The 20,686-nt window shown below is 40.5% G+C and overlaps 2 protein-coding genes across 16 annotated transcripts in view; one reads left to right on the top strand and one right to left on the bottom strand.

Annotated features, from left to right (window-relative positions):
* Nucleotides 1-20,686, top strand: part of SLC11A2 (solute carrier family 11 member 2) — a 207,973-nt gene that overhangs the window by 143,660 nt on the left and 43,627 nt on the right. For 7 of the 10 annotated variants that reach the window (XM_064377083.1, XM_064377084.1, XM_064377086.1 and 4 more), the window contains 2 exons: nt 3,741-3,867; nt 6,630-8,187. The gene's annotated coding sequence lies outside the window, so the exon portion shown is untranslated. Of the gene's footprint in view, nt 1-3,740; nt 3,868-6,629; nt 8,504-20,686 lie in introns of those variants that run through there. The other 3 variants (XM_064377078.1, XM_064377079.1, XM_064377077.1) reach the window with 3 other exon arrangements.
* The window catches only part of ATF1 (activating transcription factor 1), a 70,553-nt gene that overhangs the window by 7,101 nt on the left and 42,766 nt on the right, over nt 1-20,686 (bottom strand). For all 6 annotated transcript variants that reach the window (XM_012441280.3, XM_012441282.3, XM_012441283.3 and 3 more), the window contains 2 exons: nt 6,681-6,811; nt 27-209 (listed from right to left, as the gene is read on the bottom strand). In XM_012441280.3, the coding sequence (XP_012296703.1) occupies nt 27-209; nt 6,681-6,811 (314 nt within the window). The remainder of the gene's footprint in view (nt 1-26; nt 210-6,680; nt 6,812-20,686) is intronic.

Here is a 20,686-nt window from a genome sequence, read left to right as displayed (position 1 = left end):
TTCTGCAGACAGTTAAGCATACTTACTCTGTACAACCACCTGATTGCTGGGAACAAGTATCTGCTGTCCATCAGAGGTCTGTGCATACTGAAGAATAGTTGTACCTTGCTGAGTACTGCCTGAATTTGTCATGGTTAATGTCTGAAGTCCCTGTACTCCATCTGTGCCTGGACTCGCCAACTGTAAGGCTCCATTTGGGGCAATGGCAACTTTAATCAAAAAGAGAAAATAGCCATTGTAAGGTTATACAATACACTAATTCAAATGAGTGGCAAAAAACCCACAAACACTGTTTACTAAAACAGATATGAATGCAGTTCTGCTTGGTAAGTGCTAACTACTTTAGGTGAACTACATGTAAAAGGAATGAAACAGCATTTCTTTATAAAAATTTTATACTTCAGATGCACCACCTTAAATTTAATCTCAAGTTATATAACTGAGTAGTTAAAAACAGCACAAATACTTGAACTCCATAGTTGCTAATTGCTAATGTTGTCGTAGCAATTCTGAGGCATTAAAAGAGGGCACTGATAGCTAATTTTTTTTTTTTTTGAGATGGAGTCTCACTCTGTTACCCAGGCTGGAGTGCAGTGGCACAATCTCAGTTCACTGCAACCTCTGCCTCCCAGGTTCAAGCCATTCTCAGGCCTCAGCCTCCCAAGTAGCTGGGATTACAGGCATGTGCCACCATGCCTGGCTGATTTTTGTATTTTTAGTAGAGATGGGGTTTCTCCAAGCTGGCCAGGCTAGTCTCGAACTCCTGACCTCAGGTGATCCACCTGCCTCAGCCTCCCAAAGTGCTGGGGTTACAGGCATGAGCCACAGCTCTTGACCCCATGGTAGCTAATTTTTAAGAAAAAATAAAAAGGAAGGCCGGGCGCGGTGGCTCACGCCTATAATCCCAGCACTTTGGGAGGCCGAGGCGGGTGGATCACTAGGTTAAGAGATCGAGACCATCCTGGTCAACATGGTGAAACCCCGTCTCTACTAAAAATACAAAAATTAGCTGGGCATGGTGGCGTAGCCTGTAGTCCCAGCTACTCAGGAGGCTGAGGCAGGAGAATTGCTTGATCCCAGGAGGCAGAGGTTGCGGTGAGCCGAGATTGTGCCATTGCACTCCAGCCTGGGTAACAAGAGCGAAACTCCGTCTCAAAAAAAAAAAAAAGAAAAAAGAAAAAGGAAATACAAACACAGTTTGTAATTTTGAGTCAAAAGCATTAAAAAGGTTATTACTTTAAAATATTTTTTAATAGATAACATGCTTAGATAACATGCTTATGGGAAAAAATTCAATAGAATAAAAGGTTATATAATGAGAAGTATTCTTTATACTGTTTCTTGGCTCCATTTTCTAGTGGTACCACTGTTAAATGTATTACATGGTATTAAGATATTTATTTAAGTGATAGTTAAGAAATATAATCTATGGCCGGGCGCGGTGGCTCAAGCCTGTAATCCCAGCACTTTGGGAGGCCGAGGCGGGTGGATCACGAGGTCGAGAGATCGAGACCATCCTGGTCAACATTGTGAAACCCCGTCTCTATTAATACAAAAAAATTAGCTGGGCACGGTGGCGCGTGCTTGTAATCCCAGCTACTCAGGAGGCTGAGGCAGGAGAATTGCCTGAACCCAGGAGGCGGAGGTTGCGGTGAGCCGAGATCGCGCCATTGCACTCCAGCCTGGGTAACAAGAGCGAGACTCCATCTCAAAAAAAAAAAAAAAAAGAAATATAATCTATTCATTCACTTCCTAGTGAAGATCACTAATAAAGATACCAGAAAGCCACTGTGTAGAAAACAGTACTTAGCTCCCACAAACATTTTTTCACTGATTATACCTGTGTTCATGCTTTCCCCTCAGCCCTTAAATGAAATGTTCATAAGGCATGACCAAATAGAAAACATTTAATCTTCAGAATCTAATGCCTCATCTCTATACCCTCTTTTCAGATTAAAATTATGAAAGTTTGGCCAGGCGCGGTGGCTGACGCCTGTAATCCCAGCACTTTGGGAGGCCGAGGTGGGTGGATCACGAGGTCAAGAGATCGAGACCATTCTGGTCAACATGGTGAAACCCCGTCTCTACTAAAAAACACACAAAAAAATTAGCTGGGTGTGGTGGCACGTGCCTGTAATCCCAGCTACTCAGGAAGCTGAGGCAGGAGAATTGCCTGAACCCAGGAGGTGGAGGTTGCGGTGAGCCGAGATCGCGCCATTGCACTCCAGCCTGGGTAACAAGAGCGAAACTCCGTCTCCAAAAAAAAAAAAAAATTATGAAACTTTTTTTTTCTTTTATGCTTTGGCTACCAGGAAGCCAAAATACATGTGTGTGTATTTTGATGGAAAAATAATTTTTTTCATGAGTTCATAATTATCCCTCCCCAATTGCCCCAAATTTAATTTATGAGTTTTTCAAAATATTTATTTAAAAATGTTAGATACAGAGATATGCTGGCTTTTTTTTTTTTTTTTTTTGAGACAGGGTCTCACTTGTCACCCAGGCTGGAGTGCAGTGGTGTGCTCCTGGTTCACCACTGCACTCTACCTCCTGGGCTCAAGCAATCCTCCCACCTCAGCCTCCCAAGTAGCTGGAACTATAGATGCACACAACCACGCTCAGCTAATTTTTAAATTTTTTATAGAGATATGGTCTCCCTATATTGATTGCCCAGACTGGTCTTGAAATCAAGTGATCCTCCCACTTTGGCCTCCCAAAGTGCAGGGATTAGGCGTGACACACCACACCAGGCCGAGATTTGCTCTGAAGTTATATTAGCAATTAGTTTCAATCTTCTTCCCTGCAACACATGATTTTATATATACACACACTTTTATTTATACAAGTATAAACATAAATAAAATTAAAGGTCCCATTATCTATCTGTATTTCATTGGCCCCCTTTAGCCCCATCCTGAGGTAATTATTTTTGGTGCACATCCTTCCCATTATTTTCCTGTGCTTACAAAAGACTTTATCAGTATCAGACTTGGCCATTACGTTGAGTGGCAAAAACCGCAATACTTTTACATCAAAATACATACCTGTAGATGCCAATGTTTTGATATTAAATATGTTTATACATATTTTCATTTTTGCAACTTCCTGTTCTTAACATATGTATTTACCTGTTAATGTGCTGTATTTATTCTAAAACTGAGCTGTCCGATAGGGTAGCCATTAGCCCCATGTGGCTATTTAAATTAACTAAAATTAAACAAAATTAAAATATCAGTTTCCCACCAGCCACATTTCAAGCAATCAATAGTCATACATGGTTTAGTGGCTACTATTCTGGGACAATGCAGATATGAAACATTCCCATTATCATACAAAGTTCTAAGGGCCCATGTTGCCCTGAATACTAATTTGTACTACACTTATTTCAATGATACCTGTGAACGTCCCCACTACCTCCGATCTCTGCTTCCAAGTTTCTTTCCTTGCAACCAGTGCTTACCTTCCTGCCTTCCTTCCGTTCCTTTCTCTCTTTCTTTCTTCCCTCCCTCACTCTTTTCTTCCCTCCTTCCCTTCCTTCCTCTCTCTTTCTCTCTTTCTTCTTTTCCTGAGACTGGTCTTGCTCTGTTGTCCAGGCTGGAGTGCAGTGGTATAATCACGGCTCACGGTAACTTCAAATTCCTGGACTCAAGAGATCCCACCTCAGCCTCCTGAGTAGATGGGATTAGTCACATGCCACAATGCCCAGCTAATTCTTCATTTATTTATTTACTGTTTTGTAGACACAGTCTTGCTATGTTACCAAGGCTGGTCCTGAACCTGGCTTCAAGCAATCCTCCAGTCTCAGCCTCTCAACGTACTGAGATTACAGGCGTGAGCCAGCGTGGCTGGCTCCCAGTTTCTCAAGAGGTATTCTATATATATTCTTTAATTCATTTATTCATAACAAACGTAACTGAAAGCCTACTACTTGCCAGGTCCTATATGTCGAAGATGTAGTTGTGAATGAAACAAATAAGGTTCTTTCCCTTAAGGACCTTATATTCTAGTGGGGAAAACAGATAATAAGCTAATCTATAATTATTACATACATACAATCTATAATTAAGATATACTGTCTTTTAATTATATGTAAATTTATAAAGAAAAATACAGGTGGTTAATGAAAACTAAAGGGAGGAGACACATGTTTGAAAAAGAGTGATCTCTTTGTGGAGGTGACACTTAAGCAGAGCAGGGGCATAGGATGCAAGCCATGTAAGGATCTGGGAGAACATGCCAGGCATGAGCAGTGACAACTCCAGAGATTCTGAGGCAGAAACAAGCTTCGTGTGTCTGAGGTACAGTATAGGAAGCTGGGTGGTCAGAATGCCATCAAGTCGCAGGAGACGAGGTCAGAGTGGTAGGCAGATCCTAAATATAATGCCTTGTAAGACTGAGATTTTATTCTAAGTGTGATAAGATGTCAATAGAGGATTCTAAGCAGGAGTGATGTGATCTAGTTGACATCTTAAATAAATCACTTTGGCCACAGTATGAAAAACTGATGATTGGAGCAAGAATGGAAGCAAGATGACCAACTGGATGCCTACTCCAGTAATTCAGATCAGAGTCTAAACCAAGGTGGTGGTGGTTAGAGATGGCCAGAGGTGGTCAGATTGGACATACACATTGTGGCAAAACTGAATGAGACTTAAAGATTAATGTTAGGAGTGGAGGCGGTAATAACAAATGGGCAGCACAAGTAAATTCCTTAGGGTGATAGAACTACATTTCGATTGATGGTATTAAACTATTCTACACATTTGTCAAAAATCATAGATTTAAACTCCCCAAAGAGTGAATTTTACTGTAAATAAATCAAACAATAATTTTTTTTTTTTTTTTTTTTGAGACGGAGTTTCGCTCTTGTTACCCAGGCTGACGTGCAATGGCGCGATCTCGGCTCACCGCAACCTCTGCCTCCTGGGTTCAGGCAATTCTCCTGCCTCAGCCTCCTGAAAACAATAAATATTTTTAATGAATAGGCAGGGGCATGGGTGCCTCACGCCTGTAATCCCAGCACTTTGGGAGGCTGAGGCAGGTGAATCACTTTAGGTCAGGAGTTTGAGACCAGCCTGGCCAACATGGTGAAACCCTGTCTCTACTAAAAATACAAAAATTAGCTGGGTGTTGTGGCACACACCTGTAATCCCAGCTACTCTGGAGGCTGAGGCAGGACAATCACTTAAACCTGGGAGGTGGAGGTTGCAGTGAGCCAAGATTGTGCCACTGCATTCCAGCCTGGGTGACGAGACTCCATCTCAAAAAAACAAAAGAATGAACAAAACAGATCTAAATGTATATTACATTAAATACCACTTTCATCCTATTTCTGTATCAGTGAGCTAAAGATACAAAAGCCAAAAAAAAGTTTGAAAAAAGATATGTATGTGTGTGTAATTTGTTCAACTTTGTTGTGTAGTTGAAATTTTTCATTAAAAAAATATTGGAAGCAAAACTAGAAATTAAACTTAAAAATAGATGGTTAATTTATTACCTTGTTAATTTTGCCAAATGTCATTTTAATAAACCAGTAGACCTCATTCACTAAATTACTGGGGAAAAGACCTACGTGTTAACCTAAATACAAGTTACTACTCCATAGACTGCTGTCGATCATCAGTGAGGATATATATATTTGTTTGTGTAGGTATTTCTGTTCTATCACTCTGACTCCTGACTCTAAGCTTTCCTCTCGAAGGCTAGGACCACATTTGCTTCCTTTATAACTTTACCTAGCCCCCAGGTGGGATGCTATAAACCAATAGGTGCTCACTTCGTTCTGTGTACTGACTAATATTCATAGCAACACTTTTAGATATGCAAATTTAGTGTTCTATTAGTTGATCAGTTCCTTATTGTTTATGGTGGGAACTCTGTAAATCACACTGCAAAACAATCTCTATCCTCTTTCTGATCCAAATTTCCTTAAGCTCACACTGAAAAGTCAACATTTATGTTTAATCTTTCATACAGTAATTTCTGCTGGAATTAAGATAATAGACATAACTGGCTGGTGTCCAAAAGAAAAATTTGTAAGATGCAGTACAGTTTGAGGTAAAATTATATGTGTAGACTCAGACAAATCTAATTTTGAATCCTAGCTCCATCATATACAAGCTATGTGACTTCAAGAACAGTATCTAGGCCAGGCATGGTGGCACCTGTAATCCCAGCATTTTGGGAGGCCGCGGCAGGAGGAATCATCTGAGGTCAGAAGTTCTAAACCAGCCTGGCCAATAACCCAACTCTATTAAAAATACAAAAATTAGCCAAGTGTAATGGCAGGAACCTGTAACCACAGCTACTTAGGAGGCTGAAGCAGGAGAATCACTTCTGAAAGGTGGAGGTTGCAGTCAGCCGAGATAGTGCCACTGCACTCCAGCCTGGGTGACAGAGCAAGACTCTGTCTCCAAAAAAAAAAAAATCCAGTATCTAATGCTGTGGGTCTCAGTTCCCTCATACATTTATAACTGCCTATGTAAGTGCATATGTCACAAAGTTGTTGTAGGAATAAATGAAATAATGCTGAAAAAGTACTTCTCATTATTCCTGGCTGAAAACGTCCTTTAATAAATCATCACTATTATAAAGTATGACAATTTTTCTAACACCACTTCTTTCTACAGAAAAGTCAGGTTTTGTATGTTTATAATGTGGAAATTGATTCCTGTACATACTGTACTGTCCGCTGCTAGTCTGATAGATGGGAGCTGGAACAGACATAGAAGTGACAGCAGAAACTCCAGGATTTTCTCCGTCTCCTTTTCTGCCCCGTGTATCTTCAGAAGATAAGTCTTTCAAAATTTTTCTGTAAAAAAACAAACACTGGTAATGTGAATGACTTTACAAAAAGACACTTCTCCCAAGTAGCTGGGACCACAAGCATGAGCCACCACATCCAGCTAATTTTTGTATTTTTAATAGAGATGGCATTTCACCATGTTGGCCAGGCTGGTCTTGAACTTATGGCCTCAAGTAATCTCGTCTCGTCCTCCCAAAGTGCTGGGATTTCAGGCATGTGCCACCATGCCCGGCCACAAAAATAAATTTCTAAAACCTTTTCAGTCTCAGGTAAAAGCTACAGTAATCTACCAGCCACTTAAACTATTATTCCAAAGAATCCTTTTATTTAGCACATACTATTATGATGTGCTCTAGGCTAGTTACATATTAGTTTAAAGAGTGAAGAGGGCTGGGCACGGTGGCTCACACCTGTAATCCCAGCACTCTGGGAGGCTGAGGCTGCCAGATCACTTGAGGTCAGGAGTTTGAGACCAGTCTGGCCAACACAGTGATACCCCATCTCTACTAAAAAATACAAAGATTAGCTGGGCATGGTGATCCGTATCTGTAATTCTAGCTACTCGGAGGCTAGGGTAGGAGAACTGCTTGAGCCTGGGAGGCGGAGGTTGCATTAAGTGGAGATCATGTCACTGCACTCTAGCCTGGGCAACAGAATAAGACTGTCTCAAAAGAAACAAAAAACAAACCCCACAAAACCCCATAAAATCAGTTCTCCAAATGAAAGACATAAGAAATACTACTATAAAACGCATAGAGTATCAGTGATGAATAAAATTGCTTATTTTAACAAAAAGAGGTAAATATGATCCCATGGGTATCCCTCAGACTTGGTGAAACAAGTTATTATTCCTAATGACAGGAATAAGGGATGGAAAAAGTATTCCTTGCTGAAAAGAAAGGTCTTTCAAAACGACTGGGGATGAGCACGGTGGCTCATGCCTGTAATCCCAGCACCATGGGAGGCCGAGGCAGGCAGATCACCTGAGATCTGGAGTTTGAGACCAGCCTGGCCAACACGGCAAAACCCCGTTTCTACTAAAAACGCAAAAATTAGCCGGGCATGGTGGTTCACACCTGTAATCCCAGCTACTTGGGAGGCTGAGGAAGGAGAATCACTTGAACTCAGGAGGCGGAGGCTACAATGAGAGGAAATCGTGCCACTGTACTCCAGTCTGGGCGACAGAGTGAGACTCTCTCAAAAAAAAAAAAAAAAAATTGGGGGTGGAGGAAAAAGTAGGCAATACACATTGTTTGCTTCTGAAAAAAAAGAAATGCTTACTCGAGAATTCTATGTTCACTATAGAAAAATGAGAAAACTGAAATACTTGTGTGAAAACAAAAAAGAATCACAATGGAGAAAGAAAATCCTTAGAATTAAAAGGGCTCCTTTATGTTATCTTCGCCAACCTCCTAAGTCATGGAGGAATTTCCTTTCTAAAATTCCTAACAATCTCTATTTCCAGGAAAAAGGCACCCACTATTTCCAAAAAGTAAATCATCCTATTATTCAATAGTTAGAGCCTTTCTTATTTGGGTCCAAAACTGGTTCAATCTGGTGAAACTAAAGAAATTTATTATTTTTTCTTTTCTTTTCTTTGAGACAAAGTCACCCAGGCTGGAGTACAGTGGCATGATCATGGCTCGCTGCCACCCTGACTTCTTGGGCTCAAGTGATCCTCCCGCCTCAGCCTCCCAGGTAACTGGGATTATTTATATCTGACTGTGCTTGTTAAGGGCAAGACCTGAAAGCTCCAAATTCAGTGTAAAAATGGGAGTGTTCATAAGAAAGGAAAACATGGTAACCCTGCAAATGTCTGTAAGAACCACACTGGAAAGAACTAATTATTCATGCTTGAAAGTATTAAGAAGATTTACTATACAGACATTCCCTACTTAAGAACCATTTGTTCACAGTAAGTTAAGAATCACAAAAGGAGACAGGGTCTCACTCTGTCACCCAGGCTGGAGTACAGTGGCACAATCATGGCTCACTGCAGCCTTAATCTCCCAGGCTCAAGTGACTCCCACCTCAGCCTCCCGAGTGGCTGGGACTACAGGTGTGCATTACCACACCTGGCTCATTTTTTGTATTTTTTTGTAGAGACAAGGTCTCCCTATGTTGCCCAGGCTGGTCTCAAACTCCTGGGCTCAAGCAATCTGCCCACCTCGGCCTCCCACAGTGCTGGGATTACAGGCATGAACCACCATGCCTGGCCTTCCTATACCTATTATTCAACTCTAATTCCAGCATCATCAGAGAACATACTGTGCATGATTTCAGTTCTTTTAAATGTGTTAAGATTAGTTATGACCCAGAATGTGGTATTTTTTGGCAGACTTTCTTCATTCTATAACTGCTTGGTCAAGTGTTATAAAAATATTAATTAGGCTGAGCTCACACCTGTAATCCCAGCACTTTGGGAAACCAGGGTGGGCAGATCACCTAAGGTCAGGAGTTCGAGACCAGCCTAGCTAACATGGTGAAACCCTGTTTCTACTAAAAACACAAAAATTAGCCAGGCATGGTGGTGGATGCCTATATTCCCAGCTACTCAGGAGGCTGAGGCAGAAGAATTGCTTGAACCCAGGTGCCACTGCACTCCAGCCTGGGCAACACAGAGAGACTCCATTTCAAAAACAAAAAAAAATTAGATCTTGTTGACCAGGTGTGGTGGCTCATGCCTGTGACCTTAGCACTTTGGGAGGCCAAGGCAGGTGGATCACAAGGTCAGGAGTTCGAGACCAGCCTGGCCAACATAGTGAAACCCAGTCTCTACTAAAAATACAAAAAAAATTAGCAGGCATGATGGTGGGCACCTGTAGTCCCAGTTACTTAGGAGGCTGAGGCGGGAGAATAGTTAAGAGGTGGAGGTTGCACTGAGGTAAGATAGCATCACTGCACTCCAGCCTGGGTGACAGAGTGAGACTCTGTCTCAAAAAAAAAAAAAAAAAAGAATCCTGAGATAGGTTTACTGAAGTCATCAACTGTAACTGCGGACCTGTTTATTTCTTTTCAGTTCTGTTACTTTCTTTTTGGAGATAGGGTTTTGCTCTGTCACTTGCTGGAATGATGTGGCTCAATCATAGCTCACTGCAGCCTCCAACTCCTGGGCAGCTGGGACCAAGGGGCACACACCACCACACCTGGCTAACTAATTTTGTGACGAGACACCATCTTACTATTGCCCTGGCTGGTCTTGAACTTCTGGGCTCAAGCAATCCTCCCTCCTTGGCCTCTGGAAGGGCTGAGATTACAGGTGTGAGCCACTGGGCCCTGCCCTATTAGTTTTTGATACATATATTTTAAAGCTCTTTTGTTAGATGCATGCACATTTGAATAATGTATTCTTGGTGAATTCTTATCATTATGTAATGTCCCCTCTTTATCTCTGCAGATTTTCTTTATTCTGAAGTCTATTTTATGTGACATTAATATAGCCCCATTCTTTTTTTTAATTAATGTTTTCATGGTATGTCTTTAACCATCCTTCTACTTTAGACTAGCTATATTATTTTTGAAGTGAGTCATTTTAAAAATCCATTCTAATAATTTTGTCTTTTTAAAGAAAAATGGCTTTGAAATATAATTCACATACCATACAACTAACTCTTTTAAGCATCCAATTCAGTGTTTTTTAGTATATTAACAGGGTTGTGCAACCACCATGATAATCTAATTTTAGAACATTTTTGTGCCTCTAAAAGAAACTTGGCACCTATTAGCAGTCAATCCCATTCTTCTTTTCCCTCTCCCAAGCTCTAAGCAGCCACTTGCCTACTTTGTTTCTATAAATTTGTCTATTTTGGACATTTCATATAAATGGAATCATATAATATGCAATCTTTTGTAAATGGCTTAGTTTAATATTTTCACGGTTTATCCATGTTGTAGCATGTATCAATACTTCATTGCTTTTTTCCCCCACCCCTGCCACTTCATTGCTTTTTTATTGCTAAGTAAAAATATTCCATTTTATGAATATACCACATTTTGTTTATCCATTCATCAGTTAATAGACATTTGGGTTGTTTCCATGCTTTGGCTATTATAAACAATGCTGCTATGAACATTCAGGTACAAGTTTTCATATAAATGTATATTTTTATTTCTCTTGGGCATGTAACTAGCATAGGAAGTAGTGGGTCATATGGTAACTTAGTATTCTGAAGAACTGCCAGACTGTTTTCTATAGCAACTGTCCTATTTTTACATTCTTACCAGCAGTGTATGAGACTTTTAATTTCTCCATATCATCACCAACATTTATTATTAGCCATTTTTTCTATTTTAGTTATCCTAGTGCGTCTGAAGTGGTATTTCACAATTTTGATTTTCAATTCCCTTAATGATAAATCATGGCCGGGCGCGGTGGCTCACGCCTGTAATCCCAGCACTTTGGGAGGCCGAGGCGGGTGGATCACGAGGTCAAGAGATCAAGACCATCCTGGTCAACATGGTGAAACCCCGTCTCTACTAAAAATACAAAAAATTAGCTGGGCATGGTGGCGCGTGTCTGTAATCACAGCTACTCAGGAGGCTGAGGCACGAGAATTGCCTGAACCCAGGAGGCGGAGGTTGCGGTGAGCCGAGATCGCGCCATTGCACTCCAGCCTGGGTAACAAGAGCGAAACTCCGTCTCAAAAAAAAAAAAAAGATAAATGATGAACATTTTTTCATAGGTTTACTAGTCATTTATTTATCTTCTTTGGAGTAATTTTTATTCAAATCCCTTGTTCAACTTTTTTTTTTTTTTTTGAGAGAGTTTCATTCTTATTGCCCAGGCTGGAGTGTAATGGTGGAATCTCAGATCACTACAGCTTCCACCTCCCAGTTCAAGCGATTCTCCTGCCTCAGCCTCCCTAGTAACTGGAATTACAAGCGCCCGCCACCATGCCCAGCTAATTTTTTTTTATTTTTTTATTTTTAGTCTCAATTTTGTTTTATTCCTGTACTGATCATTATTATTTTTATTTTTTTGGGTTTTTTTTGTTTTTTATGAGAGAAAGAAAGAAAGAGAAAGAAAAAGGGGGAGAGAGAACAGGATTCTTGCTCTATTGCTCGGGCTGGAATGCAATCTAAAAATAGGTATTAAAAACCTCTTTTATGCTGATAATTGTGCTTAACAACGGAGACAGGAAGGAATAAGGGAAGAAAGTAACAAACAGACAGCCAACTAATATTTCATTTAAGTCTGTGAAATGCTATGCAAATGCTGAAGAGTGATTTACTTCCAATTATGTGGTCACTTTCAAAATAGGTGTAATGTGATACTGAGAAAAATGTATGTTCTGTGGACCTGGGTGGAGAATTCTCTAAATATTCACTAAGTTTACTTATTCCAGGTCTAAGTTCAAATTATAGATGTCCCTACTGATTTTCTATGTCGTTGATCCGTCGAATATTAACAATGTGGTGTCAAAATCTCCCACTATTATTGTGTGGGAGTCCAGGTCTCTTTATAAGTAATCATTAACTCCTGTTGTTGCATTGATCCTTTTACCATTATGTAATGTCCTTCTTTGTTTCTTTTAGTCTTTGTTACTATTAAAGTCTGTTTGGTGAGAGACAAAAGTTACAGCTCCTGTTTTTTTGTTTTTTGGGTTTTTTTGCTCTCCATTTAATTGGTGAATCTTCCTCCATCCCTTTGTTTTGAGTCTTTGTATGTCGTTGCTTGTGAAATAGATCTGGATACAGCGTACTGATGGGTTTTGACTTTTTATTCAATTTACCTGTGTCTTTGATTGGGGCATTTAATCCATTTAAATTTAGAATTAATATTGATATTGTGAGTTCAATATTGTCATTTAATGCTAGCTGGCTATTTTGCCCATTAGTTGATGTAGATTCTTCATTATAGAGATACTCTTTACGTTTTGGTAAGTTTTTGGGATGACTGATACTGGTTGTTCCTTTCTGTTTGTAGTGCTTCTTTCAGAAGCTCTTGTAAAGCAGGCCTGGTAGTGATGAAATCTCTGAGTGCTTGCTTGTTCGCAAAAATTTTCTTTTTCCTTCGCTTATGAAGCTTAGTTTGGCGGGATATGAGATTCTGGGTTGAAAATTCTTTTCTTTGAGGATATTGAATATTGACCCCCACTATCTTCTAGTTTGTATGGTTTCTGGTGAGAGGTCTGCTGTGAGTCTGATAGGCTTCCCTTTATCATGTTAACCGCGGTTAACATGACCTTTCTCTCTAGCTGCCCTTAGAATTTTCTTTTATTTCAACCCTAGTGAATCTAGCGATTATGTGTCTTGGAGTTGCTCCACTTGAGGAGTATCTTTGTGATGTTCTCTGGATTAGCTGGAGTTGAGTATTGTCCTGCCTTCTTTTCACGTAGTCCCATATTTCTTGGCTTCAGTTCCATTAATTCACTTATATTCCTCTCTAAGTTGTAGACTTTGCTCATTCCTTTTTACTCTTTCTTCTCTAATCTTGTCTTCTCATTTCATTTCATTAAGTTGGTCTTCAACCTCTGATATCCTTTCTTCTGCTTGATTAATTCTCATTAGCATTTCATCAAACCTTTTTTCAAAGTTCTTAGTTTCTTTACATTGAACTAGAACATGTTCTTTTAGCTCACTAAAGTTCCTTATTATCCACTTTCTGAAGCCTAAATCTGTTAATGGAACGCACTCCTTCTCCATCAGGCCTTGTTCTCTTGTTGATTAGGAACTGTGTAGAAGGAGAGGCATTCTGATCTTGGGTATTCTCAGCCTTTTTACACTGGTTTCTTCCCATCATTGTAAGTTCATCCACCTGTTGTCTCTGTAATCACCTACTTTCAAATTACGTCTCTGAGTGGAAGTCCAACTTGTTGATTCCCAGCCCCGAAATTTGAGCAACTCACTGCACCCGCCAAAACAGCAGCATTAAGATTCATGGTGCTTTTGTGCCCAGGAATCTCTGGTCTGGCTTCCCTCTTGAGTCCCTTCTTCAATCAGATAAATGGGCAACTCTGCATTCCAGGAGCTCCAAACATAGATCAAAAGGGGACCCAGTCCCGTTTACTCTGCAGCAAGAACCGCCGCGCCGGGGCGCTGGCAAAACCGCCACGCTGGCCACAAGAGTTGCCCTGGTGACCCGTGGGGCTCCTCCGCTGGGAATCTTCTGGTCCATGGGTAACAAAAATTCGTCTGAAAGTGTAGCGTCCTCTCGTTCTGTGCGCTTTCTCTGGGAGCTACAATCCCGAGCTGCTAATGATCAGCCATCTTGGATTAAGTAAAGACAGGGTTTCACCATGTCGGCCATGCTGGTCTTGAACTCTTGACCTCAGATGATCCACCTACCTTGGCCTCCAATGTGATGGGATTACAGGTGTGAGCCACTGTGCCTGGCCCCCTTGTTCATTTTTTAATTGGGTTGTCTTAATATTTAGGCTTTTGATCAATTAACATGAGATGTCTTTTCACTTATTTAGATCTCTTTTCTTTCCTTTTTTGAGACGGAGTCTCAGAGCTCTGTCACCTAGGCTGGAGTGCAGTGGCACAATCTCACCTCATTGCAACCTCCACCTTCCTGGTTCAAGCGATTCTTCTGCCTCAGCCTCCCGAGCAGCTGGGACTACAGGCGAGCACCACTACACTTGGCTAATTTTTGTATTTTTCGTAGAGATGGGGTTTTGCCATGTTGGCCAGGCTGGTCTCAAACTCCTGATCCACCCACCTCGGCCTCCCAAAGTGCTGGGATTACAGGCGTGAGCCACTGTGCCTGGTCTCCAGTATATGTGTTCTGCTTCTTTTGTTAATTGATATCTAAGTATAATTTAAATTTATAAATTTAATTTTAAACCTTTTATACTTTGTTATTGTAAACAGAATTGTTTTTAAGTTTCACTTTTGGATTATTCATTCCTTATATATTGAAATACAGTTGATTTTTGTTATATTGATCTTATATCCTACAACCTTGCTGGAACTTGTTGATTAGATTCTTTATGATTTTGTATATATAAGATAATGTCATGTACAAAGTATTTTACTTAGTCCTTTCAAATCAGGATGTCTTTTACTTCATTTCTTGACTAATTCTCTGAGTACAATCTTTAGAAGTGGTGAGAGCGGACATCCACGTTACTTTCTTAGAATGTTAGTTGTAGGTTTTTGTAGATTCTCTTTATCAGGTTGAAGCAGCAGCCTTCTATTTGTTTGCTGAACAGTTTTAACATGAAAGGGTACCAGATTTGGCCGGGCATGGTGGCTCACACCTGTAATCCAAGCACTTTGGAGGCCAACATGGGCGGATCACCTGAGGTCAGGAGTTCAAGACCAGCCTGACCAACATGGTGAAACCCCGTCTTTGAAAAAAAAAAAAAAAGCCGGGTGCGGTGGCTCACGCCTGTAATCCCAACACTTTGGGAGGCCGAGGCGGGTGGATCATGAGGTCAAGAGATCGAGAACATCCTGGTCAACATGGTGAAACCCCGTCTCTACTAAAAAAATACAAAAAATTAGCTGGGCATGGTGGCGCGTGCCTTTAATCCCAGCTACTCAGGAGGCTGAGGCACAAGAATTGCCTGAACCCAGGAGGCGGAGGTTGCGGTGAGCCGAGATCGCACCATTGCACTCCAGCCTGGATAACAAGAGCGAAACTCCGTCTCAAAAAAAAAAAAAAAAAAAAAAAGGTACTGGATTTTTGTCAAATGTTTTCTCTGTGTCTTGAGATGATGTTTTTTGTTTTGATTCTGTTCATATAATATGACCAATTTTGCATTTCAGAGATAAATCCTACTTGGTCATGGAATATAACACCTTTTATATGTTGTTGGATTTAGTTTAATATTTTGTGGAGGATTTTTTGTCTATACTCATGAAGAATATTGATCTATACTTTCACAATTGGCTTTTAATTGGTGAGTTTTGGCCATCTGTAATCTTGGCTGATCTTCCAGTTTATTATTTGCTTTCTATTTATTCTATTTTTAAAATTCTCTGTGTTCCTACACCTGCATTATTCTAGATTACTTGAAGACTTTGCAAAATTTCATTTTAATTTATCTACTGATATATCTGACTAAATTTTTTTACAAAGTTTTAGTAGTTGCTCTAGGGGTATATAGATAGATACATAGCTTTTTACAGTCTGCATAGAATTAGTATTTTACCACCACTTCAGGTGGAATGTAGAAACCTTACCACCATATTAGATTTGTTTATCTTTCCTTCTTTATGTTGTAAATGTCTTATCTATTACCTCTGCATATGTTGAAAACCCCATCAGAATGTCGTAATTTCTGTTTTCAGCCATCAAATATATTTTTATTTTATTTATTTGGACAGTCTCGCTTATTTATTTATTGAGACAGAGTCTCGCTCTGTTGCCCAGGCTGGAGTGCAATGGTGTAATCTCGGCTCACTGCAACCTCCGCCTCCTGGGTTCAAGTTCTCCTGCCTCAGCCTCCCAAGTAGCTGGGATTACAGGCACGTGCCACCACACCCAGCTAATTTTTTAATAGAGACAGGCTTTCGCCATGTTGGCCAGGCTGGTCTCGAACTCCTGACCTCAGGTGAACCACGTGCCTTGGCCTCCCAGAGTGTTGGGATTACAAACAAACATGAGCCACTGTGCCCAGCCATCAAATATATTTTAAAGCAGTGGTTCCTAACCATTTTGGCACCAGGGACCAGTTTCATGGAAGACAATTTTTCCATGGATAGGGAAGTCAGGGGATGGTTTCAGGACGAAACTGTTCCACCTCAGATCATCAGACATTAGATTCTCATGAGGAACACCCAAACTAGATCCCTTGCACGTGCAGTTCACAACAGGTTTCACATTCCTATGTGGCAATGCTTGCTCACCTGCTACTCACCTCCTGCTGCACAGCCCAGTTCCTAACAAGGTACCAGTCCATGGCCTGGGGCTTAGGGACCCCTGTTTTAAAGAATTCAATAGGAGAGGAACCATCTATTATATTTGCAGATGTTTCTGTTGCTGTTTCTTCATTCCTTAAGTTTCTTTCTAAGAATTTTCTTGGTTGTTTTATAGGAGGTCTGCTGGCAATGATTTCCCTTAGTTTTCCTTTATGAAAATATTTATTTGACCTCCAATTCTGAAGGATGTTTTCAGTAGATACAGAATTTTGATCATTCTTTTCTTTTCATTTCATTTCATTTTGGGTGCCAAACCCTGGGAGATAATTCTTTTTTCTTTCAATACTTTACAAATGCTATTCCATTCTCTTCTCACCTCCACAATTTCTGATGAGCACTCTGTAGTCATTGACACTGTTGTCTTGTAAGTAATGTTCCATTATTCTCTGGCTACTCACAAGATTTTTTCTTTGTCTTTGGTAAGTCTGGGCAATTACTTATTTGTGTTTATCCTGTTTAGAGCTTGCTGGGGTTTTTGAATCTCTAGGTTTACATATTTCACCAAATTTGGTAATTTTGCAGCTATTCAATATTTTTTCTTCACTATACTTTTTTCCTCTCTTTCTGTGACTTCAGTGACATTAAATGTTGTTAGATCTTTAGATATTGTCTCACAGGTCCCTGAGAATTAGATAATTTTCCAATCTCTTTTCTGTGTTCAGATTGGATAATATCCATTGAATAAACTTCAAAGTTGACCAACTGTTTCTTCTCTCATTTCCATTCTACTGTTGAACCCATCCAGTGAGGTTTTAGCTGTTACTGTATTCTTCAGCTCTGAAATCTCTATTTCATTCTCTTTATGTCATCTATTGTTGGCTGACAGTTTATACCTTTCATTTCAATGAAATTCACTCTTACTTGTTGGAACAGTTTAATAATGGCTTCTTTAAAGTCCCTGTCACATAATTCCAACATCTGTGTCATCTAGGAGTTGGCTTTTGTTGACACTCTTTTCCCATGCAAGTTGAGATTTTTCCTTATTCTTTGATACCAAAAGTAATTTTGGACACTTTCAATATTATGCTATCAGACTCTGGGTCTTGTTTAAATACTGCAAAAAATGTTTTATATTCTTGTTGCATGAGCATGTGTATATTTGAGTCAGGGACTCTCACTCGTTGGAATGCATGGCATGATCATGGTTCACTGAAGCCTCAACTTGTTGGGCTCAAGTGATCCTCCCCGCTCAGCCTCCTGAGTAACTGGGACTATAGGTGCACATTACCATGCCTAGCTAATTTTTGTATTTTTTTTGTAGAGAGAGATGGGATCTCCTTATGTTATACAGATTGGCTTCCAATTCCTGGGCTCAAGCAGTCCTCCCACCTCGGCCTCCTGAAGTGCTAGGACTAGAGGCATGAACCATACCACACACCTAGCCTACATTCTTGTTTTAGAAGTTATCAATCTGGTTGTGTCCAGGCCACAAGTTCTGACCATCCTTCTGTAGGTTGTGGTTCCAATGTCAGTTCAGTTTCCAAAGTCTTTGCAATGCTATTCATATCAATTACACATGTGCACCAGGTAGTGACCAGTCTAGAATCTGGGCAGTGGTGATCTATCTTCTACATAGTTAAGTTCTAAAAGTCTATATATGCTAGGGAAGCCCATTTTTATTCATTTTTGGTATAAATGTATTTATTAGTAGGTGCTGGATTTAATCAAATACTTTTTTCCCTAGCATTTATTGAGTTGACGGTATTGTTTCTGCCAATTCTCACTTATGGTGGTTTATGTCCTTGCACGTTTGATGATTTTTGAGTGAATTCGTATTTGATTTATACTAATCTTTGAGAAGTTTATTTTCAGATGTTCTAGCCTCTATGAGAGACCCCTACTTAATAAAGAAATCTCAGGTTCAGAGTTCCTTCCTGCAGCTGACTGAAAATAATGAGTGGACCCTGTTATCAAACTTGCTTCTGTTCCCCATTTTGGTTTTAATGCATGTATATGGTTTTTATAACTATTGAGGGAATGAGATAAGAGATTATCATTATTTCCTGTAAGTGCACAATGCATTAATAAATATTCTAGGCCGGGCGCAGTGGCTCACGCCTGCAATCCCAGCACTTTGGGAGGCCGAGGCGGGTGGATCATGAGGTCAAGAGATCGAGACCATCCTGGTCAACATGGTGAAACCCCGTCTCTACTAAAAATACAAAAAATTAGCTGGGCACGGTGGTGCATGCCTGTAATCCCAGCTACTCAGGAGGCTGAGGCAGGAGAATTGCCTGAACCCAGGAGGCAGAGGTTGTGGTGAGCCGAGATGGCGCCAATGCACTCCAGCCTGGGTAACAAGAGCGAAACTCCGTCTCAATAAATAAATAAATAAATAAATATTCCATCCAGGAGCTCACTGTTCTGTACTGGGAGAGCCCCACTAAGAATTAAACTTTTTTTTTTTTGTATTTTTTTGGTGACTGCCCCTAAAAGTCTATGGTTAAGTCTAAAGGTAAGCAACATAAGACTCCAATAGACAATTCCTGTCTGGTATAGTTCCTTCCATTGTCGAAAAATCACCCAAATTGGCCAGGTGTGTTGCCTATAATCCCAGCAGTTGTTTGAGAGGTTTAGGCTGGAGGATTGCTTGAACCCAGGAGTTTGACACCAGCCTAGGCAATAAAGTGAGACCCTGTCTCTATAAAAATTAAAAATTAGCCAGGCACAGTGGTGTGCATCTGTATTCCCAGCTACTTGGGAGTTTGAGGCAGGAGGACCACTTGAGCCCAGGAGGCTGAAGCTGCAATGAGCCATGACTACATCACTGCACTCCAACCTGGGTGATGGAGTAAGACCCTGTCTCAGAAAAACTCCACAAAACTGCCCGAATTAATCATTATTACTATTGTTCTAAAAAGCCAATGCTAACTGAAATGAATTGCCTTTTTCACCATTGTTTCTTACATTCATACTCCTTCCATTTTCTTCTTCCTCAAGTATACACTTAAGTAGTTTCTTTTATTTTTCGAGATGGAGTCTCATTCTATCACCCAGGCTGGAGTGCAGCAGCACCATCTGGCTCACTGCAGCCTCCGCCCCCCAGGTTCAAGTGATTTTCGTGCCTCAGCCTCCCAGGTAGCTGGGACTACAGGAATATGCCACCATGCCCAGCTAATTTTTGTATTTTTAGTAGAGATGGGGTTTCACCATGTTGGCCAGACTGGTTTCAAACTCCTGACCTCAAGTGATCCACCCGCCTCAGCCTCCCAAAGTGCTGGGATTACAGGCGTAACTGCGCCCAGCCCTCTTACATAGTTTCTTAAATCAGTTTGAAAATGATTACTATTTCACCATCATTTTTGAAAGACTGTTCAGGTGGGCACAGAATTTCAGGTCAAAAGTTACTTTCTCTTTCACTTAAATATTGGAGCCTGAGTACAGTGGCTCATGCCTATAATCCTAACACTTTAGGAGGCTGAGATGGGCGGATCACTTGAGCCCAAGAGTTTGAGACCAGACTGGTCAACATAGTGAGATTCCATCTCTATCAAAACTTTAAAAAAATTAGGTGGGCATCGTGGCATATGCCTATAGTTCTAGGTACTCAGGAAGTTGAGGAGCTGAACCGAGGAGGTTGAGGCTGCAGCGAGCTGTGATCATACCACTGCCTCCAGCCTGGGCAAAAGGATGAGACTCCGTCTCCAAAAAATTATGTTATAATTTAAAAACAAAAATAAAGATTTTAGTTCACTGTCTTATGCTGCACTTCAAAAATCTGTTTTCAGCCTATTGGTCATTCCTTTCTAGGTAACTGGTCTTTTCTCTTGGAAGCTTTTAGCTTTCAAGATCTCATGTTTATCCCTGGTGTTCTCCAGTTTTACTTCATAACATACATCTAGATGTAGGTTTCTATTAATTTATCTTGTTTGGGACTTTGCTTTCTTATGCTGAGAAATTCATATCCTGGAAATTACAGTCATTATTATTTTCTCTCCTGGGGAGACCAGAAGCTGAAAGTGCCCTTCCTTCCTTTTATGTATGTATGTTGTGTATTGGACTTTCTCATTC

The sequence above is a fragment of the Aotus nancymaae genome, unplaced genomic scaffold (assembly GCF_030222135.1).
Source record: "Aotus nancymaae isolate 86718 unplaced genomic scaffold, 86718_ANA_hifiasm-v0.15.2.pri h1tg000016l, whole genome shotgun sequence".
NCBI classification, from domain to species: Eukaryota; Metazoa; Chordata; class Mammalia; order Primates; family Aotidae; genus Aotus; species Aotus nancymaae.
This window is presented reverse-complemented; position numbering and strand designations above follow the sequence as displayed.